At 49.4% G+C, this 22607-nt stretch overlaps 2 protein-coding genes across 3 annotated transcripts in view; one reads left to right on the top strand and one right to left on the bottom strand.

The window, feature by feature from the left end:
• The window catches only part of IGSF3 (immunoglobulin superfamily member 3), a 91583-nt gene extending 79326 nt beyond the window's left edge, over nucleotides 1–12257 (top strand). For both annotated transcript variants that reach the window (XM_068180547.1, XM_068180549.1), the window contains 4 exons: nucleotides 3113–3523; nucleotides 5145–5552; nucleotides 8534–8965; nucleotides 9351–12257. In XM_068180547.1, the coding sequence (XP_068036648.1) occupies nucleotides 3113–3523; nucleotides 5145–5552; nucleotides 8534–8965; nucleotides 9351–9601 (1502 nt within the window). In that variant the 3' untranslated portion in view covers nucleotides 9602–12257. The remainder of the gene's footprint in view (nucleotides 1–3112; nucleotides 3524–5144; nucleotides 5553–8533; nucleotides 8966–9350) is intronic.
• Nucleotides 11424–21464, bottom strand: ADPRH (ADP-ribosylarginine hydrolase). Its single transcript, XM_068180550.1, has 4 exons — nucleotides 20964–21464; nucleotides 19911–20257; nucleotides 14441–14801; nucleotides 11424–13750 (listed from the first exon to the last, which is right to left on the bottom strand). The coding sequence occupies exons 1-4, from the start codon at nucleotides 21434–21436 to the stop codon at nucleotides 13363–13365; spliced, it is 1569 nt and encodes a 522-aa protein (XP_068036651.1). The 5' UTR covers nucleotides 21437–21464; the 3' UTR covers nucleotides 11424–13362.
• Between the last annotated feature and the right edge of the window lie 1143 nt (nucleotides 21465–22607).

A 22607-nucleotide genomic window follows, 5' to 3' on the forward strand; every position in this document is an offset into this window, starting at 1 on the left:
TACCCTGGACCACCAACTTCAATATTATCTTTCCCCTTTTTAAATAATTTTTCCCAAATGCAAAAAAAGAGCTTTGTGGGTTTGTTTGCATATCTGTGAACAGCGGCTGATGGTCAGCCCCATGGGAGAGCAGAAGTGTGAGTTACCCCACAAGGCTTCCCATGTCTTAACCAGGATCTTTCCCCTGCATGGACAAGCAAACCAGCCTGAGGGTGAAGCTGCCCCAAGGTGACCTGTGTGCCACAGCATTTCCAACTTAGCTGTTATCAGCCTGGGGTCCATAAAAGCCTGGAATCACTACTGTAGGATCTGCAAAAGGTAATGAAGAAGAGATGGGTGCCTGGTACTATGCAGGAACCAGCACCAGGACATGGAAGCATTTGGCATTCACAGAATTGGAAAAGACTGAGAATGTCCTCTCTAATTCTGTGGGAGGGAAACAGAATCTGCACTTGCATCTTCTGCGGTGTCCTCCCTTAGGAAAATAATTCATGTTTGATGAAAAGTGCATTGGCAGGGATGTCATTACATATCACTGATACCTCTAATCTAGACGAAACGTTGTGCACAGTTATGAACCTCTGCAAGAGTGCAGTCTGGCAAAGAGAAGACCTGTGATTCCCTGCCAGGGCTTGCTGCTCCAGCTGGTAGCAGCTGTAGAAGCGCTACCTCATCAATATCTTGGGGACTCAGCGCAAATGTGGGCAAATTCCTGACTGCTGGCTGCAGTGGCTGCGAAGGATGGGGGTGGGGGGTGTGGTGTGTGTGTGAAAATTAAGATCTTGTTTTTGCCAGAGTTAATAAGATTGCTTCCCCATTGCTCTCAAAAAGATTTCTTCACAAAGCTTGCATGGGAGCAGGGGAAGCTGCTGAAGGGCCATCTAAGTCCTTGGATGACCTCAGGGGTCCGTGCTGTCTGTACACAGTGACAATTACTGTGATTATGGTCTGGGAACAAGCCCTCACTGCTTCAGTGGAATACATCTGTCATGTACAGGGTGGGTCTGTTGCCCCAAACACTAAGATTAGAATTACTCAGTGTCAGCCATCCTCATTTCAGCTCCTGGAGGTGTCACAATGTGGGAAGAGCACTGAGAGAGGTAGTTGCCTCTCAGCAGCTCTGGTCTGTGTGTACCCCTGCTTTGTGTGTGTGTGCGTGTGTTGATATTGAGCAACCCACCAGACACAGCGTGTGTGTATATACTGCATTTTAATAGATATAGGGCTACTGACTTAACATACACAGTTGCTATAGTAACAAAGGTTTCCGTAGTAACGGTTGCAGAAAATAATCCAGTACCAATTAAAAATAAACTGTTTGGAAAGGGGGCTGGGGGAGAAAGGAAACTGCTGAGAACCACCTTCTCCTTTATTGGTTCATCTCCTAGGGACTAGGAAGATTGATTAATTCTCGAAATAGCTGTTCTTAACCAATGGTGAGCCAAAAAGGTGGGATGAGGGTGGGTGTGGTGGCTAAGGCTGTTGTCCTGAAATGAAACAAAGGGGAGGGAATGTGTCTCTGGGGTATGGCAGAAATACAAGAGGTTGGTGCTGACTCTTTCCATTAGGTTGAAATCCCTAGGGAAGCAAAACAAGGACAGTTTCCCTCCTTTCCTTCCTCCAGTGTCTGCATGCCATACCACAGGCACGGAGTCTTTATTAGCATACTGATTAAAGCCACAGGCAGTGCAGGCTCCAGGGGAACTTCGGATGCAATACCAGGATGCCTATCTCAGATGTGATAGCACAGAAAGCATTGTTGTGTTGGGAGTTCCTCCCATTTGAAGTTGTCTATGCCCATCCTCTCCCTGGGCACTGTCACTCGTCACTTGTGCTGACAGGCATCCGAGGCTCTGGTGCCCAAGGGAAGCTGGAAGCAAAGCATGATGCAAAGCAAGGAGCCCGTGCCTTGGTGAGAGAGAGAAGACAACATTGCTTCCTCACAAACACAGGATGCCTGAGATGTGTTTCCAGGGTGTGGATGGGCACAGGTCCCCTGGCAGCCTTCAGTTGTTTGTGCCTGTGGTGCCACACTTTCATCGTGCCACTTTGCACCCATGCACTCTTCAAGTTTTATTTCAGAGATTTGCAGCTTGTCAGCAGCAAGGCAGCATTCCCCCCTTCAGAGGGGAACGGGGATGTAAGGAGAGGTGAAGGAGGGGAGGCCCATGGTGGAGAGCTGCTGGGAGGAGTGCTGTGTCTGGCTGGGTGGGAGCTGCCTCTCTCCCCATCTGTAGCTGGCAGGGACTCCAGGGCACACCGAGCACAAATGTCACAGGAGGGCGCCTTGTGTCCTTCCCTGCCGACAGAATGCCCTGGCTCAGGGCTCAGTGCTGGGGTGGCAAGCACAGCGTGAGCACACTCTGCAGTGTAGACTGTCTTGTGGTTGTACAGGGAGAGAGGAATTGGGAATCTGTGTGTCTCTCCTTACAGGAGCTAGAGCTAATGATTCTGCTTTGATGTCCTCAACACCGTGGGACTGCTTAGCTGCAGTGTGGGAACTGCACTTGTGCTTGGGAAGCCAAGAGAGGTGATGGGCCTGTGGCTTGTCCTAGGCCGTGGAGTTTGTGGTGGACTTGGAGCCAGACCTCCTGGCAGTGGGAGCAGAGCTTGCTCCCTGCTGATCCCTTCCAGTCTGGTCCTCTTTCTCCTTTTCCAGCTGTGCCTGCACTTCCTCCCCTAGCTATTGCGTGTCTGTGGGATGCATCTCACTGAGATGGCTGGCATGTGACAGCAGTGGGGTCTCCTTTAATTCACTTTCTCAGAAGTGGTTTTCTCTGGAACTGGTCAACAGCTCATTACTCTGAGGTGCAAGTGGTATGATTTCACCATGAGAAAAACCACTTGAGTTTGGGTGTAGTCATCTTACTAAGTCTGGTGCCTTAGACCACTATGAATTAAAAAGAGTCTTTTAAAGGTCAGACTGTGAAAAAGCACTGGGAGGATCCAATAGATAGGGGTTGAAAGGAGAGATTTGGTAGAATATCTAAATGCCTTAAAGGCATATGGGACCCAAGCAAGAGGGGACTCTCTGGTCCACCCCAAATGCGCTGAGTTTCTTTCCTGTGTTAATGACCCATCTCTCTTCATCCTTCTCCATTCCCCCTGGCAGTGACCAAGCTGCAGGTGAGCAAGTCGAAGCGCAGCATCACTCTAGTGGAGAACCGGCCCATCCCCCTGAACTGCTCGGTGAAATCCCAGACCAGCCCCGACTCCCACTTCGCCGTGCTGTGGTACGTGCACAAGCCCTTGGATGCTGATGGAAAGCTCATCCTGAAGACCACGCACAGCTCGGCCTTCGAGTACGGCACCTACGCGGAGGAGGAGGGGCTGCGGGGCCGGCTGCAGTTTGAGCGCTCCGCCTCGGGCGGACTCTTCAGCCTGACGGTGCAGCGGGCAGAGGTGCGGGACAGCGGCAGCTACTACTGCCACGTGGAGGAGTGGCTGCTCAGCCCCAACCACGCCTGGTACAAGCTGGCAGAGGAGGTGTCGGGGCGGACCGAGGTCACCGTCAAGCAGCCAGGTGGGGTCCTCTTGGCACTGGCTCCTGTGAGATTGAAACCCTGTCCTTGCATCCTCATGCCTGCACATCCCTGCGTGGAAGGAGGGTTTCCCCTCCTTTGATGTGACTCTTGTCACTTCAGGCTGAGCTTTTGTGCCTTTCAGTGTCCCCACATGAAGGTTGTCCATCCCACATAGTCTATAGGGCCACTGCATCCAGCCAAGTTTCATTATCCTTGACAGCATCATGTAGCAAGAGTGTCAACTAGTGACTTACTGAGAGAGAAACCCTGTATGTGTGCCTGCCTGGGAAAGCATTTTTATGTCTGGCACACAGTTTAATTTTACTCTGTGCCTGTATCCTGGCAGGCACAGGGAGCCTTGTGTCTTTTCCCTTTGCACATGAGATGGGAATAACGTTTAATGAGGTGGGGAGCTGGCTGCCAGGAAAGGAGAAATCTGCTCTGTGGGTGGTTTCCGTGGCAGTGGATGACACTGATAAAGGTGAGCTGGTGGAGGAGCTAAATATAGCCCCCACAAGCTGGGGCAAAGGGGAGAGGCAGGAAGGCAAGTACTGTCCAGAGCATTAGTACTTCATGAGGAAGCCTGCCTTGTCCTTGCTTGCTCCAGCTGCCTGTGTCTGGAAGATAAAATCCCTCAGGCAGGATGGCTGCAGCTGGATATCAGGGCTGGAGTTGGGTGCTTAGTGCATTTTCTCTGTCTGGATTTGGCTGGCTAGACACAAGCTCTGTGGACAAGGGTGCAAGAAGGATGTGGGATATGGTCCCCAGTGCAGCTTTGCCTGGTCACACACGCAGGAAGCACAGCAGGGCATGGCTTGCTGCCAGTGCCAGCTCCTCATTTCTGTCTGCAGAGTTCCAAGATGGCTGAGGGGTGGTCAGGGACAGGGGAGGTGTGACTGTCCCCTCCTTTGCATTGCCCAACTCTCTCTGGGAAGTACGGTGCTTGTTGCTTGCTGCAGCAGTGGTACCAGGAAAGTCCAGGCTGGCCCTGGAAAGAATTGTGAGGGATTTAGGAGCGTTCCACACGTCATTTCGCATAAAAGAGCTGATTCCAGTCACCCTCCCATGTATCAATGAAGTTGTGGAGCAAAAACCAGGGACATTCCCGAGGCAGCAAAACACTGCGTGTGACTTTGCCCTCATGCCACTTCTTGTTTTGCAGTGGGGGTTCCCTGTAATCAGCTGTCTGTTCTCTGCCTTGCTGGTTTTTTTCTTTTTTCCACAACAGGGAGGCTTACTGGTTGGGGTGTGATGAGGCTACTGCCTCGTCCTAGGAGGAGAACAAGAAAAGAGTGAGGTGTGATCTCCCTTCATTAGGTGTCTGTGCACTTAGGACCTCCCAGGTCCTGCTGGGAGATTGTGGGTTTCCATTTCCCTCCACTGAATGGGTTATTGTTGGTGACTAGCCTGAGATGTTGAGAAGACCCTAAAAACCACAAGCCTTATTTTCTTTTCGTCCTCTAGTTTTTTGTCCTTTCCTTTCTCTGTCATTTTTTCCTCTACTTCCTTATTTATTTCATCACACCCCAGGATTGTGGCCATGCAGGAAGGGCTCATAGGGAGACAAAGGACCCTTGCAGCCCTTGGTCACGTTGCATTTCTAACGGGCTTTTCCTATAGATAACCGCCTGCAGGTCAACCAGACCCACAGAAACATCACGGTGCTGGAGAACGAGTGGGTGACCCTGGAGTGCCTGGTGAAGAACCGGACCAGCCCCTCATCCCAGCTCGTGGTGGAGTGGTCCGTGTGGCGGCCGGGCCGTGCCGAGAAGGAGGTGGTGGCCTGGCTGAGCCGGCAGAGCACGCTGCACTACGGGGAGCCGGCGGCGCTGGGCGACCTGCGGAGCCGGCTGCACCTGGAGAGCCCAGCCCCGGGCCTCTTCCTGCTCTCCATCCAGAACTCCACCGTGCGGGACAGCGGGGCCTATGGCTGCCGTGTGGAGGAGTGGCTGCTGGACCCCAGTGACCGCTGGTACAAGCGGGCAGAGGACCTCTCCGGGCTCACCACCCTCACAGTCAAGCAGCCAGGTGAGTGGGATCTGCTGCCACCTGCCTTGAGCAGCCTTGTGCCCTCTTGGGCAAACACAAATCACCATCTGTCTGTCAGAGACAGTGGGTCCAGGCACAGGGCAGGACCACAGGACAGACCACGCTGATTCCTTTTCCCATGTCTTCTTGATTGCGTTCTTGCTTTTCTGGAAAGAGTGTAGAGCAGGTTCTGCAAATACAGCTAGATGGGCTTGGCATTTTGTCATTGCATCTACAATTTTTTTTCAGCCCTTTTGGCAGATTAAATAGGGTAGGCTCCTGATTTTACTCACATTTTGATTGAGAATCGGATGGAAGAAGCTACCTGTGCTTCCCAGGTGTGTGCCTCAGAGGCAAGGTCCTTTCATGAGAAGAGGGCAGTGGAGGCAGACTGCTGAGTCTTACTGAGCTTGCTGTCAACCAGTACCCCCAGATCCCTTTCTGCAGGGCTGCTCTCTAGATACTCCTCTCCCAGTTCTACTTGTGCATGGTGTTACTTGGACCTAGGTGTAAAATCCAGGCAGTTCAACTTGTTAAATTCCATTCCATTCATTAAAGTCCAGAGCTCCAGTCTATCTAGATCACTTTGTAAGGCCTCTTGTCCCTCAAGAGAATCAGCAGCACCTCCCAGTCTGGTATTGTCAGCAAATTTGCTAATGGTGCATTCAACTCCTGTATCCAGATCTTTGATAAATATATTGAACAGCACTGGCCCTAAAATTGAACCCTGAGGAACACTACTGGTGACCAGTTACCAGCCAGAAGTAGCACCATTCACTGTATCCCTTTGAACTCTGGCCTTCAGCCAGTTCTGCACCTGGTGCACCATGAACCCCCCCCTCATCCCACAGCTGGAAGGGTGCTGTGAGGGACAATATGAAAAACCTTACTGAAATTGGAAAACTGTATCCACTGCCTTCCCTTCATCCACTGACAGAGCAGGTGACACAAGGATATTGAATTATTTAACCAGACTTCCCCTTTTTGAAGCCATGTTGGCTGCGTCTGATGGCTGTGTTTTTCTTTGAATGCCTTTCAGTTGTACCCAGCTTAATCTTCTCCATAGTTTTTCCAGGAACTGAGGTCAGACTAACAGGTCTGTGGTTTCCTGTGTCTTCCCTCATGTTCTTCTTATAAATTGGAATATATACTGGCCAGCTTCCAGCCAAAGAGCATTTCCCCAGACTCTTCTAAAGCAACCACTTTCTGCATGTTCTGCAGTGCTTCATGCCTGCCCATTCCAGCAAGATATCAGCCTTGTAGCTGTACAGCAGAGCTGGCAAAAGTTGAGGTTCTGGAAAGATTTCAGTGGTCATTCCTGGCAGAATTTGTACTGTGGAGGAGGAGCAGGGGACAGCAGAGCTCTTATCTGCCATGTCTTTGCTTGGGAAGTTTTCCTGGCCAGAGTGGCTTGAGCAGAGAGCCCTCCCCAGACAAACCCTGTGCCGTGCTGGGTTGTCAGTACAGCTCTCCATCCAGTGTGATAATTGCCAGCCCTGATGGAGGGGATAATGAGCAGCAGGAAAAATCTCTGAGGCTCCTCTTGAATTGCAGAAGACTGTGGAGTTGGAAGAAGAGAGGGAGTTGGGAGTTCACTAATTGAAGATTTATTTTTTCTAAATGTGCTTTGTTGTTGTTTGTTTTTGTTTCATAGCAGTCAGTACTTAAGAAAATGACTAATCGTGCTTGTGACTCATATCTCATTAGTGAGGAACTCCAGCCTCATCTGTCAGGGCTATAATCATCAGCAAGGGGGGAAAAAACCTCTCAGCACCTTCAGACATCAGTTCTCCTCTTTCTGCTTAACCTGCTAGAGGTGAGGGAGGCTTTGTGTTAGTTTTGACAAGCCATTTCCTTCCCTTCCTCCTTCTTACCTTACTAGTCCCCAAAATTTATTACTTAACTCATTTCTGTTTCTGCTCAGTAGTCTTCTTTAGGAAGATGTGAACTGCAAATACTCGCTTATGGCCTGAAGAGCTCTGGCCTTAATGAAAGTTTTCCTCACAGGACCATTTAAAAAGTGTTGGGCAGGTGCTGTAATGAGAAGCCCACTGGGTACAGCAGCCCTGTGACTGACGAGAGCTGAGGATCAGCAGCCCCCTCCTGAGAGATACCCAGTGTCTGCACAAGGGAGGGCTTGCCCAGCTCTCCTCACTGGGGAAGAAAGTGCCTCTCTCTTTGGTGAGCTATCGACTTGCCCTTCCTGCTCAGCTCCCGCTTTGGAAAGGGCTTTTTAATCTTCAAATGAAAGCTTAGATCCAGACTGATTGTGATCCCTGGAGTATGTGCTCCCTGGCAAGATGACTAAACCAAATGTTAATTGCTCTTGAAGTCAGCCTTTAATCAACTCATTGTGGATTCTGGCCACTGTGTCTCAGTTAGGTAAAAACATCTCTTTAGCCTTGCAGCAAGCACTAGAGGAAAAAAAATGAGGAAGACTTTTGGAGCATCCTTGCTGCATTAGTGTTGAGACCATCTTTATGGAGGAACCTCTTACCTAAATGACTTTTCAAACTGCTGGAAAAGGCCTTCTTCTCTTCTGTCATAATGATTTTCAAGTCCTTTGAGCACTCTCAAAGAAATAAAAAGCAGGGAGTGCAATGTTCTGTGCAGCAGTAGTTGGGGAGGAATAGCACATGGCTCCTCAGCACATGCACCAAACCTTGGTATCCTAACATGTAGCATGTCGGAATGAGCTGCACCAGCTTTCTCCTCTTGTCCCTTCATTGGGGTGAGGATGGGCAGGGGTAGGATGGTGCTTGCAGCCAGCATCTGTTTGCCCCTGTGTGAGATGGTGTGTGGTGAGGTGAGGATGCTGTGCCTGCAGGGTTGGCTTCTGAGGTCCCTGTGAGTCTTGGCAGGCTGCATCAAAATTTGGGTTTTGCTTGGATCGTGCCCAGCACCAGCCATGACAGTTTGTGTTGAGACAGGATGGTTTTGATCATAGCTCAGCACTCACCTCTTGATTTTTGTCATCTCAGATCCCACCCTGCAGGTGGACACAGCCACTGCCAACCTCACGGTGCAGGAGAAGGAGTCCTTCCCACTGGACTGCAGCATCCTGTCCCGTTCCAGCCCCGAGTCCCACTTTGCAGTGACGTGGTACAACCTGCGGGCCAAGGAGGCGGGCGACCACGTGGAGGAGGGGGAGGAGGAGGAGGAAGAGAGGGAGGCGGTGCTGAGTGTGGGCCCTGATGCCATCTTCAGCCCCGAGGCTGGTCGCTGGGAGGGCCGCCTGCGCTTCCAGAGGCTCTCAGCAGTGCTTTTCCGGCTGACGGTGCTGCAGGCTGGCGGTGCCGACACGGGCAACTACTCGTGCCGAGTGGAGGAGTGGCTGGCAGATCCCAATGGCGTCTGGTACCGGCTGGCCGAGGAGGAGTCGGGGATGGTCGCTGTGCACGTGCAGGATGCAGGTGAGAAGAGGTGACAACTGTCTGGGGCCATGGCCCTGGCATCCTCTGCATCTTTGGTTCAACCAAGATGAAAAGAACAAGGCGTGAGTGGGACTGGGACAAGTCTGTGGTGCTGGTACTTTTCCAATCAGCTCAAAGGTTTATAAGATACTATAAAATCTCCTCCAGGGAGGACTCTTATCACTCATTAAACTCTTTAGGGGATAAAGCTGAAACATGCCCTGTTACAACTTTCTTCTGTTCTAACACTGTTACTTTTCCCAGAGCTCCACCTCCTGCTTTGACATAGAATAATGAGCATCTGTTTTTCTATGTTTTTGAGGAAGTTTGCATGCCCTGATTACAGAGAAACCATGAAATGTGACCACACTGTGTCTCTTTCCAGGTTCCACGCTGCAGTCTGTCATCTGCTCCAATGATGCTCTCTTCTACTTTGTGTTCTTCTACCCCTTCCCCATCTTTGGCATCTTGATCATCACCATCCTCCTGGTGCGGTTCAAGAGCCGAAACTCCAGCAAGAACTCGGAGGGCAAGAATGGGGTTCCCTTGCTGTGGATCAAAGAGCCTCACCTCAACTACTCTCCCACTTGCCTTGAGCCACCAGTCCTCAGCATCCACCCGGGAACCATGGACTAAAGAGGCAGAAAGACTGTAGGGACGCACAGAGGGAGAGAAGTAGAGATACACCGTGAACTCTGAGGACCACAGTGGGGTTTGTTGTTCTTGTTTCAGTTTCAGTGTCTGTGCTCTGACACAGTGGCTGAGCTCTGCCCAGCCAGCAGGAGCAGGAGGGTCCAAGGCTTCTTCCAGCACCTGTGGGAACATATCCCCTCACCCCAATGGACAGAGGTACTTGCTGTACATAGCAGATGTTCCTCTCGGACTAATTTGACTCACATCACTTGCTGTCTTTTGGGCTGTTGCTTTTTTATCATTTATTTTTTGGTCACTCAAAAAACTGTAGACTTTCCCTGCCCTCCACACAGTGTGGAGTTCCCAGGGGGTATTGGTCCTACAATGACCTCTTTGGAAGTAAACATATATGTTTTCCAAAACGGACTGTTTTTCCTTCTCAGACTCAGTGCCACAGTGAAGATCTTTTCCCAATGTGCACTGAGTTAGCTCCTCCCTCTTCCAAAACAGACAAAGCCAGGTCTGTCCCTAGAGGGGCTAATTGGGCTGTCAAGAGGTCCATTTCAAAGACTGGCTGTAGCCTCAGCATCTTCTTGCCTCCATCTTACTCATTTTCTCAGGAGGGAGCAATTCACCTTTTGGGAGTGTTCCCAGGTCTTGGAGAGACTGAATATTGAGCGTGCTTGCAGTCAGGACAAAAGCAGTTTAGTTTGTTTCATGGAACTGAAAGGGGGAAAGGAAGGACACCTGAAAGCCCTGACTGTGTTGTAGCAAAGAGGGTCCTTGTACGGTCTCACCAGAGTCATGCTCCTCCCTGGTGTCCCTGCTGCCACCTCTGATGAAGCAGATCTCCTCTGTGCCCCAGTCATTTGGGAATGGGAGGCTTAATCCAGTCTCTCTGAAGGCTTCAACATGACCAAAGTAAAGAGTCTAGGAAGGAGGAAAGGAGAAGCTCCACAGGTCAGGTTCACAGTCCCTGGATGGTTCAGCCAAGGAGCCCAGTAGCAAACATGCCACGTAGCGGGGACGTGCAGTTAACCACCACGTGTCACGAGTTCTCCTGTGGCTGCACTACTCCCCAGTGTGGGCCTGGACAGAGCAAGGGGCCTGCAGCGCATCAGCACCCTGGGGACTTCCCTATCCCCTTGGCCAAGAGAAATCTTCCCCTGCGTGTATGTGTGCATCTTCTGTTAGTTTCTGAAACTTTAGGAAGAAAATCCATTCCTCCATAAGCTCCCCCTCCTGGCAACATCACCTGCTCTTGTAAGAATCACTGTGGCAGGAAATGCTGTTCTTTCTGTGAAAGATATGGCTCTTGTGAACCAAACCAGGGCTCTTGCCCGCGTGCGGCACCTGACCTCCTGCACCCCCTAATGCCAAGAACCCCTGCCCTGTCCTGTGGAGGAAGCCGCCTCCTCCCTCGTGTTACGTCTGGCGGAAGAAAATGTTTGCCAAAAATGGCCTTTTGTTGTCTTCCTTGATGTCTTCCTGGCAAATCCGGCCATTTGTTTTTTTGCAGCATGGCTGAAGCCAACCGGGGGCGGAGGGGTGCAGCCACAAGACCCCCCTGCCTCATGTGCGAGAGGTGCCATACCCACCGCCGTTGTCCTCTCCAGAGGGTCGGACTGCTCTTTGGGAGCAGAGGGGACCTCAGCAGATGCTCTGTAGCACTAAGTCAGTTAGACCCTGATGCCTTGACGTTTCAGAGGTGGTGAAGCTTCAGGTAGGAGATTTGCACCATGAAGCCTCGCTCTTGTCTGGGAGAGGACCCACATGGCTGCAGATCATCCCATGCAAAGGCGTTCGAAGTTGGCCACCTCTGCACCTCCACCAGAACAGCAATGGTTTCTTCTTCTGCTGGGAAGCCCCAGTTTCACTCATCCCTCTGTGAAGTCTGCCTCCTCGAGAAGTAACTGCTTACTGGCCCCAGCATATGCATAAAATCACATTCTTATTATCTGTATGTATCGCACACCCGCACACTTGTCTTCCCTTTCTGGCTAAGACGTCAGCAAAGAGAGGAGTGGGATGAGAAGTGAATGGAAATGAAGAATCGAGGTGCAAACAACTGCAGCTGCAAGCCAGTGGTTATTGCTTCCTAACTGTACTATCTCCTGTAGGTACTGCTCCTAGGCAGGAACCACGACTCACTTCAGCTTTAAGGAAGAAGAGAGAATGAAGTCAGCGGGAGCTGTTCTTTCCTGGGAGAGCTCTGCTCTGCACCTGAGCCACGCTTCTCCTCGCCAACCTGTCTGCCCCGGAGCAGGGCTCTCCTGGAGGCCTGCCACAGAGCCCAGGCTTTCCTGGGAAGTGGCTCCCACAGTGGTCCCTGAATGTACCTTGCTGGTGACATTTCTCCACTGCTCTGGCAGTGTGATCCCCAGTCTCAAACTTCTCTCAGTTTTTATAAGGCAGCCTCTTCCTGTAATGAGTTTTAACACAAAGCTTTTCAAACCACTCCCTCTGCAGTAACTTTCTGTAACGAACCCAAGAAGAAAGAGAGGGATCCTGTCCATGCATGATGTGGAAAAATGTTTGGGATTTTTAAAAAAAGAAAAAAGTGAAAAAAAACCCAACAAAAACTTTGTACTATGTTGCACTAAAACATGTTTTATACAACACATCCGAGAGCTGTAGTAAACCGTGTTGAAATTGTGAATCCTATTGCTGCTGGTTTTTGTCAGATCTGGGCTTTTATTATGCCTTTATGTGCACTCACAGTATAAAGGTGTGCTGAGGCCCTCCTCTTGGGAACCCTCTCCCTCTGCCCCTAATCCTTGATGCAATAACTTCTCTCCCTACCACTGGTAGCACATCTCTCTCTTGCAGCTGGAGCTTGCAGACACCTGGCACCTCTGATTTCATAACCCATCCAACTCTCAACCCATGCCATAATAGAACACAACATTTAACAGAGGCTTGTCAAGTCTTTTTATTGAATGGGATAAACTGGTTTTGAAATTGTTCTGAAAACAGTTTTAGTACTTTCCTGTGCCATCTGGATTTGAAGAAAAACCTTACTTTAATAGAATTATGCATAGCAAATGTTAAGCAAATTACCTTTAGTAACCTTGACAAAAGCAGGACATAGTTCACTACAGAAGCTGATGTACAATGCAACCTGTTAATTCTCCTTATCCACTTTTGCCTTAAGTAAGGATTTCATCAAGAGTCTTGAATTCTCCTACATTCACTGAAATAGGAAAGTAGCCTGGTGCATTCCTACCTGTATTGCAGAAGTGGTGTGGAATTGGGTCCAATGCACTGCTCATACAGCTTTAAGGTCAGGTTTGGGGTTTTTTTCCACATTCATTTGAAACAAAAAACATTCTCTGCTAAAATAATTTTATAAGAAAGCTCTGTTGTCCCCAGACACAATGGGCTGCTTGTGCTCCCTGCTCCCCTTGGAGGGGGAGGATGCTGGTTTGGGGCAGCCTGAGTGGGGTTTGCTGCCTGTCCTGCTGCTTCAGCAGGACCAGCAGGGCTGCTGTGGGTCCTCCTGCTCCTCTTGAGGACCAGGTGATGTGCAGCCACCCTGCAGTGCAGGAGGGATGTCTCGGAGGACCATTGTGTGTTCCCGTCAAAACACCAGCCCCAAACTAGCACCAATGTGGTCTCCCCACTGAAGCCAGCACACCAAGAAGAGGCAGGTCTGGCTCTGGCTTACATTCTCAAGATTTAACTGGCAGGTTTGCAAACCAAGCGAGAGAGCACGGGACAGCCGCTGGGTAAGTGTGCCTGTGGGGTGCCCTGCCGTCTCCTGCCTAAATGATGTTGTACAAGCCCTTGGCTACCTTCTCCAGGCGGTCCTTGTACTCCAGGTGGACGTAGAGGGAGGGGGGAACCCCCTTGAAGGCATGAATGACACCCCACCAGCTGGCGGCGATGGCAGCCGTGGAGTCACTGTCACCCCCGTGGAAGAAGGCGCGGTGAGCCAGCTCCGTCCAGGAGTCCCCCGCGCCCAGCAGGGCGTCGTAGGCGATCATGGGCGCGTCATGCCCGCTGCTGCCTCCCCAGCCGCTGTAGCTGAGGGAGGTGTAGAACGAGTCTCTCTCTTCCACACCGTACTTGGCTGGGAATTTGGGTGACGAGACCCCGTCTAAGATGCCTCTCGCCACCAGGTATTTTTTCCACTGCTCTTCAAAGTAATACCTGCCAAACAGGACAGGATGGAGTGGCTGTAAGTTGTCCCAGGGCAGCAGCACACAGCTGAGCACCACACAGGCGCCAGCGGAAAATGCGCCACGTCAAGAGCCCGGAGCAAGGGCTCAGCAAAATGGCAGGCGGCCCCCATTTGTCAAAACTAGGGACGTGATTTACAGTAAGAGGCACAAGGACGAGTTTCAGTGAGTTAGATTTCCCCTCCCTCCCGTCACATGGGAGAAGGCAGCCCAGCACCTGCAGGATTCAAAGGCTCAGAGTGAGAACTGAGTCATCCTCCCAAATTCAGAGCAGCTCTACCTCTGTGTGTGCCCTTGCACACAGAGGTGCAGTGAATATGCAGTTAGATTTGGTTATAACTTTCAAACTGAGCTCAGCCCTAAGCTTGATGCTGTTCCCCAGCCCTGCTTGCCATCTTTCTTAAGATCACAGTTGCTTGAGATGACAAGTCTACCTACTTCATATTGGATCCAAAAAATGGCCACAAGTACATGACCCAAACACGACCCGCTTTTTTTTTTTTCCTTCAAGTTAAGGTATTCTGAATTGATTTGATCCTATGGCAGGTGTGTGCTGCCCTAGAAGTTTGCCATAATGTGATTACTGAAACTTAATTACGAGCAGAGCTTGCTTTGTCGTACAAGGGCTTTACGAAATGGCGGCACAGGGAGTGCAGCTCACCATTGCTCCATGTTCTCCTTCACGAAGAAGCCGGACTCTTGCACATAGGCTTTTGCCTGTGGCAGCACCTCCATCAGCCCCTTCCCCCAGGCCACAGGGGGGACGCTGTTCACTGCATAAGCCGTGAAGAGGGCTGAGGCCAGGGCCCCCAGGTAGCCAGTGGGGTGGTGGTGGGTCATGCGGCCACTCTCGATGCTGACTTTGACCAGGGTGTCCAGCTGGGTGGGCTGGTAGAAGCGCAGCCCGATGCTCATGGCGCGCATGGCGGCCCCGCAGCCTCCTGCCCGTGGGCTGAACGGGATCCGCCAGCCGTTCGGCTGCCCCGGATCCAGCTTCATGGTGCTTTCCAGAGACATGGCACCTGGAGACAGGAGCCGCAGAGCCCAAGAGAAGAAAGAAACATCAGCAGGAGGTAGCTTGGGAACAAGGGGAAGACAGGCAGGGCAGTAGGGAAGAAAGCATCACTCTGTATAAGGGATTTGAGCTTCCTCTTAAAAACATAAGTTGTCTGCTCACATACATATCCTGCCTTAAACTGCTGGAACAACCTTCATCCTCTGCAGCAGACCTGACAATTTTTGTTTGTGAAAACAATTAAAAGGTCTAGGGGTAGGAAACACTTCACTGCTCAGTTACTGACATGGTTTATATTTAGATTTTGTGTTAGCCAAAAAAAATATACACTAATAGGTAGATACACACATACCTAGATATATCTCTCTCTGTAAACAGAAGGGTTTGTAGGATCTCTGACACAAGGCTAGTCTGGGTAACTGCTTTTTCACAGGACTTCTAAAGGCAGGGACCCCACAAGCTCCTCATTTGCCTTACTAATAGAAAATGTACTGACAGAAAATGTTTTCCAGATCTTCCTTGCTGCATTTTAAGTTTGCCAGAAAGCCTTGAGTGTAGCACGTCTCTCACTTCAACACAGTCTACATAACTGCTTTTATTGTACTCCTCTCTCATAAGCTGAAGAGCAACTTCAGCTTATGAAAGAGGAGTACCAAAGGTTTGTCCAGCTCACTAGTTCATCTCCAAACACTGCCACTAAAGGGTAACTACAGAAAGACTGTAAGGAATGAGGCAAGGCCACCTCCATCTCTTTCATATTTCTTCTATTTACTTTTTAAAGAAATTACTCTGCTTCTTCCAGTGCTGCTTCTTCAGATGAACACTTGTTAGTCCAACACATTCATAGGACAAAGAAAACATTATAATTTCAGAGCCCAGCCAGCTTCCTCAGCCAAGACAGTGAAATGTTTTGAGAGCTAAGCCCAAATGCTTGTGTGTAAAGAAGAAACAGGTTTGGAAGACTGAATTATCTTTGATTCTCTACCTTGCTTTTTTTTTTTCCTCCTAGTCTTCTCTTCTGGCCCAATTGTAAATACTTCTTTTCCAGCAGGAAGGTAAATCAAGGCAGGTTTCAAGCAGCTTCATTTAAGTTTTAATGTGCTGGACAATGGCAAAGGTGGACTCAACAGACCCAGTGTGCTGAGTCCTCTCTCAGACACAGGGCAACAGCAGCAGCTGGCTGTTAACACACCCCCAAAACTAGACTGTTGCTCGTACACTTTGTTCCCTTACTGGGACGGGTAGCTGATGAACTTGCAGGTGGTCTGTTACTTGGGAAGTCAAACAAAATAGAATAGCAAGGAAGAAGCCTGGTCAAGAAAATTCACCTCACTTTGGTGTAACTCAGTCACCATGATCTGTGACTTTGCTCATCACATCCAGGTACTGCACTAAGTCCCCTGCAGAGCTCTTGGCTTCTGCAATTCCATGTACATGTTTGGCAGTAGGGTTTGGTTTATGGCAGCCTGTTTTACCTGCATGTACAGCACCCTTGTAACTGAAATACCTCCAAAACCATGCACAGCTTTAAGACTGGCTTCTGGACATATGCTAAAAATAACTAACAGCTGTCCACCGTTATCCTCGGGGAATGATGTCACATACTGGGCCAAGCATCTTTAGCTCTACTGGGACCGGTCACAACCAGCCTCTAACTGAAGTATCTGTGAGTTTGCTTTTAGGATGTCTCAGTGTGGGAACATGTTCAGGCCTCTAAATTTCATGTAGTTTACTAATTCAGTGCTGGCTGCCGTGTATCAAAATTGTTAAGAGGGATATCAGCATAATTTCCAACTTTGTGATGACTAACAGAAAATTGAGGCATTTTTCTAAAAATCTCACCATACCAAGCACTGTACCCAATGACCTGTAACAGGACATTAAAATGAACCTGTCAAACAAAGCCACATTTTTTAAAAAGCTGTGCCAACTATTCTGGTAAAAGAGAACTTCTTCCAGGAAAGCAAGGGGGAAGGGAGGGAGCACAGGGACTAGGGTAACTTAAAATCAAAATCTGCATAACAAAAGCAAAGATTACTCTTGCTGAAACTTCGAGAAAAAAACATTTCTTCAAGACCTGCCTGGGCAGGCTGAGACCACACACCTCAGTCCTTGATAAAAAGTGAGATTGTTCTTGCACTAATTGTAGCTAAAATAAAAAGGAAAATGACAAGGCTTTTAATGGAAAGGAAGACTGGTTATTTTGCAATACAATTTGCTTGCAGCTTTAAGCCTGTGCATATTATTTTAGGAAATGACTACTGATAACTTGCAAGTGGAAAAAATTGTGTAAAACAAACCAGTGGATGACAGCTAAGACTTACAATTTATGAAGTATTACAAGTAGTATCCCTCACACTTTTAAAGAGTTAAAATATTAAAACATTAGCAAGCTGATTTAGGAAGGCTAAGATGGAATCACATCAGGTCTTTTTTTTTTTTTTTAATAGATTTTAAAAAAACTGCTGTAGGGAGTTTTTGAATTAGAAAATTGTTTTGGAAATCCTTTACTGTACTAACAACAGGAAATTAAAAGTAACCTAAACATGGTACTGGTCTAAGGAAAAAAGAAATACAAGGAAAAAATAGTGTGTGAATTAGGGCAACCTGAAAAAGTTTCAAGAACAGCTGGACTCAAGTTTTGGGATAGGCCTTCATTCCACTTACCTAGACTCTTCATGTAACAGTCGTTTGGGGTTGATCAGTACACATAAAAAAAGGTGAGTTACACAAACCACACTGTGGTAAATAATTCGAAAGGGAGAGGACCAGGACCAAAAGGCAATTTTGAAGCAGAAGGTTTCCTGAAGAAATGCTTTAGTTGTACAGTGAAAAAAGAAGTATGTCTATGCTTGTGTTGCTTAATTCATTGGCTTAGTAAACTGCAAGGAACAATGAAATTGGGGCTGTGGCACATCACAAACAGCAATAGTGGATGAAGGGATTACCTTGTCATTGAATTACTACCCCCAGAGTTCTCTCCTGGGGCTGCGTCCCTGAGGGACCCTGCTGTGGCTGTCCTATGACTCAGAACGTTGTGGGAATCCCTTTGTTACTGCAGCTTAGGGTTTTCAGGTCTGGACTGCCTCATGTGAGCCATCAATGTGACTTTCCCCCACTGTTCTAAGGAAATCTCTTCTGTGTTGGGCAAAAGTTCCAACAGCAACTTCCCATTCTCAGCCTTCAGGGCTGCAATTCCCTGGTGAGTACTTAGGCCAGAAGAGCACCACCTTGGGTTATGTTCTCAGTTAAAATCCATTTATTCTGAACTGCCAAAAGAGGTTATTGACGTGCAGCTTTTATCATTAGGACTTATCAATATGGCATGGAGAATCCAGACGGCTTTTCAGGGTATGGATTAGGTATTCACTTCAGTGGGAATTAAACTGCTAAGGGTCAGGATTTAAACTCTCAGAGCTGAATGCCTTTCCTTTACCTGCAGCAGGAGCAATTCTGATTGCAAAATTTTTAATTTTTTGTCTTTGGACCCACTAAAAAATGTATATTTCTTTTTTTACCTAGATAATCTGACCTTTCCTTGGCACTCCTCTTAATGTCCATAGCAAGTTTGCTTTCAAATTCATCACTTCCAGGAAGAGGAACTTCTTTTGGGCATATTGCAGCTCAGTTTAGTCACAGGAGGAATGCAGTAGGTGTCCTTTTGTTCTTAGATATTATTTAAATTTTAACATTTAAATTTTAGGTTCTTCTCCTTTTCATCTTAGGTTTTAGTCACCAAGGTTAGAGAGTGAAAATCCTTCCAGGTGCTGTCTCACTGGCAGCTGTGGTTAGTCCATCTTTGCTAGGGGAACTAAACTATGCTGCTTCACCAAAACTGCCATGAATCTCTTGGAAGTTTGATCTGCCAACTTCAGCTGTCCTGACAAGCATCATTACCCCTTCCTAAATGTTTTACTAATTAGGCCACTCCAACAACTGGGAATATGGGTGTTAAAAGAAGACTGATAATTTAGTTCTTTACACAAGGATAGTAGCCCACTGTGGAAATGTAAGCAGAATAAATTTCTGTTCAGGTTTCCAACCTGGTTTATTTTGGAAATGCACAGCTCTGAAACACTATGCTCAGTGGCATGATTTGGCCTTTCCCATGTTTAATGTCAAGACAGAACACTCTTGACATACTCTGGCCACTCCAAATAAGCACATCTAAGCATACATACAATTTCAATGTATAAACTTTGCACAGGACTGCTGAATTTGAGTGTTTCCTGGATACTTCACACCTCCTGTGCTGGTCAAATTAGAGGCCCAGCCTAAGCAGCTCCAATTTAAATGTAATCCAAGCATCCAGAAGAACCTGGGCTATGAGCACAGAAAGGGATGGAATCCTCGGGGAAGAGCTGGGTCAGGAGGGCTGGGTGAACTAGGAACCACAGGGATTTGTTGTACATGTCTTGGCTACTGTAGCCTGTCACGGTGCTCTTCCTGAATACTGCCCGGCCCACTGCTTGTGACACAAACTCAGCACTGCTTTGTCTATGCAGAGAAAAGAGAGCTGTGGAAGTACAAGGTTCAGAAAAGAAGATTGGCCTGGCTGTCCTGGTGCAGAAATCAGGCATGCAGAGCTAGCCACAAGTAGACTTTGGGTTTAGTAAGTGTAATTATTCCAAGCAAGGATGTTTGTGCCTTTAAATATATTTTACATGTAATTTGTTGCATTTATGATGAGAAGTTCTGTATTAATTATCTGTTTAAATGTGTTGCTTTAACACAGCATATCTGGGTGTGCATTACAGTAGCTGAATGTGAATTTTTTATCCACTGAATGTAGGAATCCAAAGTGCAAAAGCCATCACCCTTCCTGATGTGAGGCAGGGCCTCAAACACACCCGTAAGAATGTTTTGTAATTGTGAACGAAACAGTATCTTTTTCATCTAGTTCAGAGAAGCCCAAACCACTTCAGCTTGCCTTACTCTGTTCTCTTTAGCTCATCCTGAAACAGGTACTGAGTGTGGAACACTTTTGCCTTTACGTGAAATACCGTTAACACACTAAACAGCCAAAAGCAGAGCTGGGGCCAGCCCCAGCTCCAAGCTGCAAGAGCGACATGAGCAACAGCACAGCTCTACCCAGACAGTAGGATGGAGGGGTTACCTGGAGCTCTGCCCTCCATGTCATTCATGCACTCCTTGTAGTTCCTTGCAAGCAAAGTGTAGAGATGTGGTAAGCTTGGGTTTTTCCCGGCTGCTACCAGGGCTTCGGCCGTGGCCAAGTGCATCACGGTATCATCGCTGACTATCCAACCCTGGAGGCTAATGTTGGTCAGTCCCCCCATCTCTGCCAGCTCCTTGTGGATGACTGGGCCACTCTTCTGGAACTCCCATCTCCCATTGTAATATCCCAGCGTGTCACCAACTGCACTCAGCACTATGGATGCCACATAGTTTTCCACCCCCTTAGGACACATTTTTTGTCCCATGAGTACTTCAATGTAGAAGACACTGTGAGAAAGAAAAAAAAGAGAAGGAGAATGAGAATTAAATCTTTCCCAGTTCAGTATGGGCTTGTCCTGCTAAGCTCCAGCAGGCTGGATACCCAGCAGGCTGGATACCCTGCCTGGCACATGAGTCTCACCCAGATGATGTATTTCTTCACAGCACATGGACCCTGTGCACCAACCGTGGGTAAGTGTGTGGCAGCCCAGCCCTGGGCCAGGGACACCTGGTGATGTCCTGCTAGGACGCTGGCAGGATAACGCTGTATATCCTACCCAGCTCAAAGACCAAAAACGAAGGGCAGGAGTGCTGAACCATGTGCAGGGTATGTCACCACAACCATGTTCTCCACCTTTCTGAGTGCATGAGCAAGCTCACATCAGAACCCAGTGGCTTTTGTACCCTGGGGTAAGGCGAGGCTGACCCTCAGGGGTACAAAAATAAGGGGTAAGGGGTAAGGTTTGGCCTGCTCAGCTTTGGCAGGGCCAGGCAATGGCAGTGACACCTGGCCCTGCTCCTCGGGCAGGCTACAACAGCGGGTGCTCACACAGGCAGCACCCCCACCCCGCGGGTACTTCAGACAAGAAATACCAACCACGCCTTCCCCCAGAAACCCTCCGCAACTCAGGCACTGCTTCTCCTTTTCGCTTGTGAGAAGCAGAAGCGGCGAAAGCCGGCGGCGCCGCCTGAGCCGGGCCCCGCGAGTACTCACATAGCGAGCCCCCCGATCGCCGCCAGCCCGGCCAGCACGGCCACCGCTTCCAGCGGACTTCCAGGAGCCCACGGGAACCCGGCCCGGCCCATGGGGCGCGGCGCGGCCTCCGCAGCCCTAGGCGCGGCCTGCTTCACCCGGCCCGGGCCGCCCCCCGAGGCCCGTCCCTCCGCGGCCACCCGGGGCGGTGTCACCGGGCCCGGCTCCTCCTCGGCAGCCCCGCCGGGCCGTCCCTGGCAGCCCCCCGGGCCCGGCTCCTCCTCGGCAGCCCCGCCGGGCCGTCCCTGGCAGCCCCCCGGGCCCGGCTCCTCCTCGGCAGCCCCGCCGGGCCGTCCCTGGCAGCCCCCCGGGCCCGGCTCCTCCTCGGCAGCCCCGCCGGGCCGTCCCTGGCAGCCCCCCGGGCCCGGCTCGGCTGCCCCGCCGGCCGCGGCAGGCTCGGTTCGGCGCAGGCGGAGGGACCGGCTGGCTTTCATTCTCGGGGCTGCCCTCAGGAGAGCCGGGCTGAACCCTCGGAATCGAAACCGGCACAAGGGCAATGAAACGAACTGTTTAGCTTTTTTAAAAAAAGCGCTGACAGCATTTCCCGAGGACGAACAGCCCCTCCCTCCTCCTGGCTGAGCCGCCCCTCCCTGATCCTGGCTGGATCTCGCTCTGTGTCTGCCCTGGGGAAAGATTTTGGGAGGGCTTTCCTCACCTTTGGGTTATGATTTGGGTTGTGTTTCCCCTCCTTGCTGCAGCCTGAGCAGAGCCTCGAGCCTTTGCCAGGAATCTTTGCCCCTGTGCCTGCCCCCTTATAGAACCACAGAATTGCTGCTGAAACTGCGGAAAAAACAGGAACTCTCTGACAACATCTTTTCAGTGTTAGAAAATCACAGCATTACTTTATTCTGGCCAGATGTGCAGCAGAAATGATCATCCACGCATGTCCGGGTTGCACACTGAAAATCATTCCACCATATATGGTTCTTTGCTAGACTTTTCACCTGTTTATACATAAAAAAACTTGAAAGACATTCATGTTCATTGGTCCTAAATTACACAGTTCTTAGTATTCAATCTCCTGTTGGTTATCGATCCCTTTGCCTTTGATGCTGATTAGATCTTAATTCTTTGGTTCTCTTATCGATCTTTTCCCAGACCATGTGTTTCTGACCCCACCCTGTGTAATATTCATTAATGTTTATTAACCTCCTGTGTATTTTCTGGCTTCCCCAATCTAGACGTTAAACTCATCAGACCTCACCCAACTCTTTGAACAGAATCTTTTTAAAGAGAAACTTCAATTCCCCTCCCCTGGGCAAAGGTGAACAAACCTAAAGTTACATAAAAGAGTTTTTAAAGTTGCATCATTTCCAGCAGAATCGTCAGGGTTGGAAGAGACCTTCAAGATCACCAAGTCCAACCATCCACCCAGCACAACATTTTAACCCCTTAACCACAAAACCATCATCCAGCACCACATCCAGACATCCCTTGAACATCGCCGGGATGGTGACTCCACCACCTCCCTGGGCAACCTATTCCAATGCCTGACCATCCTAACAGTGAAAAACCCTTTCTAATACGTAGTCTGAATCTCCCCTGTCCCAGATTAAGGCCATTTTCTGTAGGCATGGTAGAAGAGACTGTAGAAGAAGTAGTTGT

Source organism: Anomalospiza imberbis, chromosome 2 (assembly GCF_031753505.1).
Source record: "Anomalospiza imberbis isolate Cuckoo-Finch-1a 21T00152 chromosome 2, ASM3175350v1, whole genome shotgun sequence".
NCBI classification, from domain to species: domain Eukaryota; kingdom Metazoa; phylum Chordata; class Aves; order Passeriformes; family Viduidae; genus Anomalospiza; species Anomalospiza imberbis.

Coding starts and splice junctions, on each gene's coding strand:
- ADPRH (XM_068180550.1), bottom strand. CDS start 21,436: ATGAAAGCCAGCCGGTCCCTCCGCCTGCGCCGAACCGAGCCTGCCGCG. Junction 14,802..19,910: donor CATGGAGGGCAGAGCTCCAG/GTAACCCCTCCA, acceptor TCCTGTCTCCAG/GTGCCATGTCTCTGGAAAGC. Junction 13,751..14,440: donor AAGGAGAACATGGAGCAATG/GTGAGCTGCACT, acceptor CCTGTTTGGCAG/GTATTACTTTGAAGAGCAGT.